The sequence below is a fragment of the Macrobrachium rosenbergii genome, chromosome 45, assembly GCF_040412425.1.
Source record: "Macrobrachium rosenbergii isolate ZJJX-2024 chromosome 45, ASM4041242v1, whole genome shotgun sequence".
Lineage (NCBI taxonomy): Eukaryota > Metazoa > Arthropoda > Malacostraca > Decapoda > Palaemonidae > Macrobrachium > Macrobrachium rosenbergii.
The window spans coordinates 26,234,480-26,243,829 of NC_089785.1; the positions used below are offsets into that span (position 1 = coordinate 26,234,480).

The 9,350-nt window shown below is 39.6% G+C and overlaps 1 protein-coding gene across 1 annotated transcript; it reads right to left on the bottom strand.

The window, feature by feature from the left end:
- Window positions 1-1,016: 1,016 nt before the first annotated feature.
- LOC136829976 (cyclic nucleotide-gated channel beta-1-like) lies at window positions 1,017-8,652 on the bottom strand. Its single transcript, XM_067089152.1, has 2 exons — window positions 8,471-8,652; window positions 1,017-1,242 (listed from the first exon to the last, which is right to left on the bottom strand). The coding sequence occupies exons 1-2, from the start codon at window positions 8,650-8,652 to the stop codon at window positions 1,017-1,019; spliced, it is 408 nt and encodes a 135-aa protein (XP_066945253.1).
- Window positions 8,653-9,350: the final 698 nt, after the last annotated feature.

Below are 9,350 nucleotides of genomic sequence, written 5' to 3' on the forward strand. Positions count from 1 at the left end.
TATTATTATTATTATTATTATTATTATTATTATTATTATTATTATTATTATTATTATTATAAAAAGATTAAATTTGAAGAGAGAATATTAGGGGCTAAACTGCACTTAGTATTTGATAGATTTTATATTATTATTATTATTATTATTATTATTATTATTATTATTATTATTATTATTATTATACCCTTTCCCACTGCCTGTTCCCACAACCTCTTTCCCACATTTTCTTCCATTCTCTTTCCAACAACCTCTTCCCACAACCCCTTTCCCACATCTTCTCACAACCTCTACCCTTCCCACAACCTTTTTCCACAATCCCTTTCCACAACCTTTTTCCATAAACTCTTCCAACAACCTCTTCCCACAGTCTCTTTTCACAACCCCTACCACAACCCCATTCCAACAACTCATTCCCACAGCCCTTTTCCATAACAACTTACAACCTCTTCCTACAACTTTTAAAAGTCTCTGCCCACAACCCCTTCCCACAATTCCTTCGAAAACCCCCTTCCCACAACCCATTATAAAAAACCCTCCCCACAACCCATTTCAAAAACCTCCACCCGCAACCTCCTTCCCACCCCAGAAAAAAAAAAAAAAAAACAATGACAACCCAACCGTGAGCTAAAGTGGCCTGTCGGGCGTTCCGCATTCATCTGAGCGACAAGAGATCTCAGCAGCAAGAGCAGCGACAACGACGGGGACAGTTGTCTGATTGTCGCGAACATGTCGCCGACAATTCGGTCTGCGGAATCTGAACGAGTTTTAATTAACTCTCAGTGTCTTGTCCATTCAATTTCCCGACGGATGAGACAGTTGGGGAGAGAGAGAGAGAGAGAGAGAGAGAGAGAGAGAGAGAGAGAGAGAGAGAGAGAGAGAGAGAGAGAGAGAGAGAGGAGAAACTCATTAACAATTTAATTATCTCGTTTAATTATCTTCAACCCCCCCCCCTCCCACTTCCCCCACGCGTGACTTAACGTCCTGGGCATGTAAGGGAGACAAGGTCACTAAAATCACTAAAACTTTTTGGTGCTGTAGCAGACGACATAGTCTGGTGATGACGTCACGCCTTGTTTACGTGGGGGCGTTCGTTCCGTCATTTCTCTCTCTCGTCTGGATGGGTTGAGTGATAGGTTTCTTTCGTTTTTATTGAATGCTTCTTCTTCATCTTCTTCTTCTTCTTCTTTTCCTTCTTCTTCCTCTTCTTCTTCTTCTTCTGTAAAGGAGAGGAATGCAAATGAACTGCGCCCAGGCAAAAGCATGAGAGTGCTTTAAAGTTTTGCTTGCAAAGACAACTGCCATTTCCTCACAGATGCTTGCAACATCTTTAGAGGTTTACAATACATTTAGTGGAATCTAAGAAGAAGAAGAAGATATTAAACTCTTATTATTAGTATATTATTATTCAGAAGATAAACCCTATTCATATGGAACAAGCCCACCACAGGGGCCATTGACTTGAAGAAATTCAAGCTTCCAAAAAATATTTTGGTGTTCATTCAAAAGAAGTGACAGAGGGTAATGGGATGTATAGTAAGAAGAAGAAGAAGAAGAAGAAGAAGAAGAAGAACTGTGAACACACAAGGGCAAATGAATAAGCAGCAGAAGAAGGCGTCGAAGAATGAAATTATCCGATCCAGTGACCACGAAAATGGTCCGACGGGGCTTCCTTTTAGGCCTACGGAGGGCGAGGTGGCTCCCTCCCTCCCTCCCCCTCTCTCTCTCTCTCTGTGGGCATCTCGTGAAAGGCGAAATGGCTCCCGGGATTTGCATAAAACAGCTCTTCCTTTCGAGACTGATGCTGCCGAGAGCTATCACGGGGAGGGAGGAAAAAAGATGGAGGAATTGACGTAAACAAGTTTCAAATTTGGGATCAAATGAGCGTCACTGGAATTTTGCAGATTCAATGACTGTCGTGTCATGTCCCCTCGAGGCTGTGGATTTGAATAGGAAAGGAATTCTGCTCTGAATCTTTTACATTTGTCTCAATTTACTTCCATTTACAAAGTAAGGTTAGATAATAAGTAGGGGGAAGTGGGAAAGGTGGAGGAATTGACGTACTGTAAACAAGTTTCAAATTTGAAATCAAATGAGCATCTTGTCATGTGAATCTTTTACTATTTTTTTACAATTTCTATCCCATTTTACTTCAATTTACAGAGGAAGTAAAATGGAACAATAAGTAGACACTGTTCTCCTTTGCCTCTTTTAAGTTTTTTTTACAATTTTACGTAAATTTACAAAGGAAATTATCAAGGAAAACAAAGGAATGACTGATAAAAGATTTGGGGAAGAGAGTCAAGCCATTTTTGTGCTTTTTTTTCCAAAGATTTTCAAGAATTATTTTTATTTTTTGTGTACTAGACCACCTTAGCAGCTACCTTTATTCTTGATATTTCTATTGTATCCAGTCTCTCTCTCTCTCTCTCTCTCTCTCTCTCTCTCTCTCTCTCTCTCTCTCTCTCTCTCTCTCTCTCTCTCTGTGTGTGTAGTGTCAGTATCCTTTGACCCCTGAACCGAAAAATCTTTTGGTAAACGAAGTCACTTCGCTCTCACATTCGATGATATGGTCTGTTACGCCTTCCCGCGAGTGAGCACACCGCAAAAGATGTTTCTCAGGGGAGAGAGAGAGAGAGAGAGAGAGAGAGAGAGAGAGAGAGAGAGAGAGAGAGAGATGCATGTAGGCGAGACATTGGCAGAGACAGATAGAATGTCAGGGATTTATCTAATCAGAGAGAGAGAGAGAGAGACAGGCAGACAGAGAGAGAGAGAGAGAGAGAGAGAGAGAGAGAGAGAGAGGAGGGGAGGGGAAAGTCTCTCTCTCTCTCTCTCTCTCTCTCTCTCTCTCTCTCTCTCTCTCTCTCTCTCTCTCTTTATTGCACACAATAACCTTTTGTAAGTTTGTAAGTCAGTCCAAAAAATATCTGGTGTGAAGAGAGAGAGAGAGAGAGAGAGAGAGAGAGAGAGAGAGAGAGAGAGAGAGAGATAGTTGTAAATCAATCTACCTGAACATATTTATCTTATTTACAAAGAGAAAGAGAGAGAGAAAGAGAGAGAGTTGTAAATCAATCTACCTGGAGGTATTTATCTTATTTACAAAGAGAGAGAGAGAGAGAGAGAGAGAGAGAGAATTGTAAATCAATCTACCTCGAGATATTTATCTCATTTACAAATCCTGAATAATAATAATAACTATATTTTTCAAGGGAATTATCAACTCATTTTTTTGAGGGGTAAATCCTCCAGAATATTAGGATTTAACAATCGTTCATTAATCTCTAATTATCTTGAAAAAATCCCTGGATTAGTTAAATTCCCAGTTTTTTTTTGGGTGGGGGGAAGGATTAGTCATGCCAGGAATTCTGGATGATGTACCTCTCAAAAAATGAGGTATTTTTATTTAGGATTTGTATAAAAAGATAAATATTTCCAGTTAGATTTACAGCTAGAGTCTCTCTCTCTCTCTCTCTCTCTCTCTCTCTCTCTCTCTCTCTCTCTCTCTCTCTCTCTACTCTCACGTACAGAATTCATTATATACAAATAAGATAAATACCTCCAGTTTCTCTCTCTCTCTCTCTCTCTCTCTCTCTCTCTCTCTCTCTCTCTCTCTCTCTCTCACGTACAGAATTCATTATATACAAATCAGATAAATGCCTGCAGTTTATCTCTCTCTCTCTCTCTAGTAGGTTAATCACCGAGAATCGGTTCCTATAAAAACTGAAACTTGAAGGGACCCCAGTAACCCCAGGTCAAGTTTCCCCCAGGGGGGTGGGGGGTAGAATGGCCGCCATAAACGCAGAGCGTAACGACTGACCATATTTTTCTTAAGGATTCCTGAAGGATCCATGACGGAGTAATGGGGGGATTCCTGTGGGTTCAAGGTTAGGAGGGGTAAGATGGCGGACGGAATGGTATAGGATAAAGTTAGCCAGATGATGGTGCAAGAAGGTTGAGACCAATGGTTAGGTCTAATGAGGTGCTTTTTAGAAGAGTTGCAAGGTGGGAAAAGATGGAGATTTGAGACTGGCCGGTCATTCTTGCTCAGTTCTTGCTCTTTATCTGCACTGTTTAGTTTGAATCCCGCTGTAATAAACGCATTCATCATTGCTTCTTGTTACTTATTAGGTAAATGGCGCTTCTAGTACAGCCTTTGCTTCTAAATTAAAGATATGAGAAGGAGAACGCTCTTGAAAATCGTCAGCTAGACCTATAGTTTTCTAATACAAAATATAATGAAATTCTTTCATATAAAAGTGTCCCATATAATAAAACCATGATTCATCATTGATTCTTATTCCTTATTAATTAAATAGAATCTATTTTACAGCCTTTTGCGTCTCAAATCAAAGATAGAAGAAGAACGCTCTTGAAAATCGTCATGAGGTGGTGCCGGCTGAGCTAGACCTATAGATTTCTAATATAAAAAATAATACAATTCTTTCAAACAAAGGTCTCTCATATGATAAAACCATGATCCATCATCAATTCTTATTCCTTATTAATTAAATAACATCTCTGGTACATCCTTTTGGGTCTCAAATCAAAGATATGAGAAGAAGAGGAACGCTCTTGCAAATCGTTCCAGCTCGGTTAGACCCATACACCAGCTGAACCTATAGCTTCCTAATACAAAAAATAATGAAATTCTTTCATATAAAAGTCTCCCATATAATAAAGCCGTGTTGCCACTGCGTAAAATTCAATCCATAAAACTTTTTACGTGCCCTAAGCGTCTCCATGAAAGGTAGTTTACAATTTAGGACCTCAGGTTTGGATACAAATGAGGGACTTTCATCCCTCCGCCATCCTAATCAGTGAAGCCGGGGCTTTATAAAGCCTCGTAAAGAGCCGTAAAGTCACTGTAGAGTCACTTTACAGCTTCGCCTTTCTTTAAGGAGTGAAGAACTTGACTTAAGAGTAAAGTTTGATGAGAAAGATTTATTAATTTCAATATTAGGAAGCCATAGGTCTAGCTGAGCTGACACACCTTGTAACGATTTTGAAGAGAGTTCCTTTTCTCATATCTTTAATTTAAGACGCAAAAGGCTGTACCAGGGACGTTATTTAACTAATAAGGAACAAGAAATAATGGTAAATCATGGTTTTATTATATGAGAGACTTTTATAGGAAAGAATTTCATTATTTTTTATGTTAGAAAACTATAGGTCTAGCTGGTGTACGGGCTTAGCTGAGTTGGTACACCTTACAAAGATTTTCAAGAGCGTTCCTCTTCTCATATCTTTAATTTAGAAGCGTAGGCTGCCCCAGAGATGTTATCTGACTAATAAGCAACAAGAAGCAATGATTATTGCGTTTATTAAGAGTAGGATTCGAACGAAATACTGCAGAAAAGGAGGAAGAATTGAGCAAGAGTCACTGGCCAATCTCAAATCTCCATCTTTCTTGAAACTCTTCTAAAAGTAACTTGACTGAGCAGTAAAGTTTGACAGAAAAATATACCTTTTAAAATTAGTTTTTATTAGTTTTCTGTAAAAGAAAACTATTGTGCCAACTTTGTCTATCCGTCCGCACTTTTTCTGTCCGCCCTCAGATCTTAAAACCTACTGAGGCTAGAGGGCTGCAAATTTGTATGTTGATCATCCACCCTCCAGTCATCAAACATACCAAATTGCAGCCCTCTAGCCTCCTCAGTAGTTTTTATTTCACTCAAGGTTAAAGTTAGTCTTAATCGTGCTTCTGGCAACGATGTAGACCAGATAGAAACCAGTGATTAATCTCGTATCAAATCCCGTATTAATCCCGTTACCTCTTGGCTAGGTCGGTGCTCTCATTACAGAGTAATCCAGCGGGGATTTCAAGGCATAATGACTTCATTAGGAGTTGGGATTACATGTAGGGCCAGGTGGGATTACACGTACAAGTGTGAGAGAGAGAGAGAGAGAGAGAGAGAGAGAGAGAGAGAGAGAGAGAGAGAGAGAGAGAGAGTTATATCCCACCAAAACGATGAAAATAACAATATTATTAAACAGGAAACCACAGAGGTTCTGATATTTATAAACCTACAGCTCTCTCTCTCTCTCTCTCTCTCTCTCTCTCTCTCTCTCTCTCTCTCTCTCTCTCTCTCTCCGGGGGAATCATGATAAATAGCCCTCATTTCCCAGTATTTTACCGCCGCCTCCAATCTCTTAATTAGGCCTAAATGACAGAGTCCTAATTACAGATTCGTTTCACTTAAGAATTGTCATGTTTTTTCTTCTTTCCTTCAAGAGTGAGGCGAAGGGTTTCCTCGTGACGTCATCAGGTGGTAGGCAATAAGTTCGTGACTTGTTTATCTTCTTTGTTTTGGTTCTTTGATGTTTGAGGTTTATTTTTCTGTTTGTGTGTGTGCGTGTGTGTCTTTGTTTTGCTTTTACGAGCGAAAATAATTCATAATAATAATTTTTTAAAAGGGAACGCATCTCCAAGCACTGAGATCGTCCATAAAAAGCAAAGGGAACTCCGAGATCGTTCCTAAAAAAATGGCGGGGTCTTGTGCGTCTAAGGGTAAAAAAAAAAAAGTAATCTTTTTAAATTTGGGGCAAAGCATAAAACATTCATTTTCGCATTCAGCCTTACGCCGGGTCCAGCCTTCCGAGCTCTTTTTAAAGTTCTTTTTACGAGCTTTTGTTTAAAGCTTCCTGAGTGCTTTATAAAGCATTTTTCCCTCTCTCGCTGCCTGGTCGGTAAGATGGTGTGCAAAGCTGGCCCGATCGTTCCTCCACATTCGGTCTAGATTACTTTTTCTCTGCTTCTGATAGATTCATGTCTCCTCTCACTCTCTAAACTCCTTCGCGCATTTTTTATAAACCCCTGACTCGAAGACGGCAGCCGAGATGCGCGTCCCTTGACGGCTAGAAGAACTATTAATATAGATATATAAAGTATATTTCTCGGTACGTTTCAATCTTCGGGAATCGTCCGCAGAGAACGGTCCCACAACAACAAAGCTGTTGACGATGATTGTACAAAGCGTCAGTCATGAATGTATATTCTTTATTGTCTTCATAAATTCGCGAATGGCGTCTCTGCCGTCATTTTTATCAAGTTTGGTCTCTAATACTTCGTTGTGTTATTGTACTTTCAGTGGAGAGTCAAAAAAGTGGTGGGGAAAGAGGGAAAATATTTTACTTCTAGTTTTTATTCACTCTGCGGAAGTTATGTAGCCGACAGTCGGTTGGCATTCAACCCAGCGTCCAAAAATGTCCTCTGGGGTCGAGCAGTTCATGTGTTATGACCCCTTTATGACCCAGTCTCGCTCCCGCGGAATAAAAGTAAAGATTAAAATAAAAAACGGGACGAGGTCGTAAACATTTTGAACGCGGCCAGGAGGAGACGGAACGGAACCCTGAATTATGAGAACGTAGACGAACTGTGTAGTACCTAGTTGTTTGTGGACTGTTTTGAGTTGTAGTTGGTTGGGGAGAGAGAGAGAGAGAGAGAGAGAGTGTGTGTGTGTAAATGTGTATCCTGTCAATGTTTACACTGTCAGATTGTCAGGATAAAAAAACATTTATGAGGTATATAGACTGTTGATAATCCTCAGTCGTTGGTTAAAATCTCTCTCTCTCTCTCTCTCTCTCTCTCTCTCTCTCTCTCTCTCTCTCTCTCTCTCTCATTTATTCTCTATTCTTCAACTGTTGTTTTTTTGTGTGTTAGCATAGTAGAGGCTTAATTTTTATGTTAAATTCTCTCTCTCTCTCTCTCTCTCTCTCTCTCTCTCTCTCTCTCTCTCTCTCTCTCTCTCTCTCATTCTTTATTCCTGATTGATTTTTTTAGTTTTTAGTAGAGGCTTAATTATTGTACTGAATTCTCTCTCTCTCTCTCTCTCTCTCTCTCTCTCTCTCTCTCTCTCTCTCTCTCTCTCTCTCTCTCTCTCTCTCTCTTTCTTTCTTTCTTTCTCTTGATTGATTTTTAGGAGGGCTTAATTATTATACTGAATTCTCTCTCTCTCTCTCTCTCTCTCTCTCTCTCTCTCTCTCTCTCTCTCTCTCTCTCTCTCTCTCTCTAATTACGGTGCACTGTAAAGTTATGGCCTAACATATTGCCTCTGTACCAGGTAGCCATATTTTCCCCCGGACTAATCTACACGAAGATTCTACATTACTGAACTTATTCCATTATAAAAGGCATCAGGCTTTATATTAGTCATATTTTATGCAAATTCCCTCCTGTCCTCTTGTCTCGATTAGAAAGTTAGGGAAAATAAAGATTATTGATGGTATGTTATACTTATGCAAATATATGTTTGTTTAGGGGTACACAAATATCTTACCACTCTCTCAGGGAAAGTGGTGAGGTGTTTGTGTTGCATACACATACACACACACATACACACTCCTAGGTTTTTCTTTTTCCATCCCCAGCCACTTGTTGTGTCTTTAAAAGCTTCGAGTCATCCTCCAAAATCCTTCCATTAATGTTGTCCCCAACGAGCAACCTCTTCAGCAACAACAAGGTAGGAGATAAGACTTTCGCTTCTCTCTGACAACTCTTAACACTAATGGATCTTCTTCTTCTTCTTCTTCTTCTTCTTCTCCTCCTTCCTCTTCTTCTTCTTCTTCTTCTTCTTCTTCTTCTTCTTCTTCTTCTTCTTCTTCTTCTTCTTCTTCTTCTTCTTCTTCTTCTCCAGTTTGTTCAGGATCTTTGTTCATTGGCAAATTAGAATCAGGTGATTGGCAACTCCATCTGGTACCCTTGTTATGTCCAAGAAGTGAATAATACACTTGATAAGTATGACATTCTCATTTCCCTTTCAGAGTACTCTCTCTCTCTCTCTCTCTCTCTCTCTCTCTCTCTCTCTCTCTCTCTCTCTCTCCCCTCCAATGCAACTGGCATTTAAAATCATTACTTTCTTTACAGGGTATTTCATGCTCGCCCTTTAAAATTCCTCTCCCAGAGATAAGTTCTCTCTCTCTCTCCCTCTCTCTCTCTCTCTCTCTCTCTCTCTCTCTCTCTCTCTCTCTCTCTCTCTCTCTCTCTCTCTCTCTCTCATCTCAAACCTTTCCTCTCTAATATAGTTTGATGTAACTTGGAATAAGGATCCCATACATTCCCACCACTAATAATGACTGGGAAGGCCATACGACTTAACTTTTCCCATTAAAACCAAAAAAAAAAACACAAACAAAAAGTTGGTTTGGCTTCTGAGTTACCAGCCATGTAAATAAAAACTTCAAAACTCTAGTTTAGCCTTCGAGTGATGGAACCGGATCTGGAATGAGAAAAGATAAAACTTAGTTTGATTTTATCTAACATGAAATTCTATTGAATCATTTTGAAGACTGAGGGAAATTAAGTGCACATTTCTCAGTGAAATTTGGGTCTTCAAATTGAGTTAATTTCTGTTAAG

Excerpts from the sequence above, each read along its gene's own strand:
- LOC136829976 (XM_067089152.1), bottom strand. The coding sequence starts at position 8,652 with ATGAACAAAGATCCTGAACAAACTGGAGAAGAAGAAGAAGAAGAAGAA. Across the intron at positions 1,243-8,470 it reads GTTGTCAGAGAGAAGCGAAA|TTCATTTGCATTCCTCTCCT; the intron begins GTCTTATCTCCT and ends GCCTGGGCGCAG.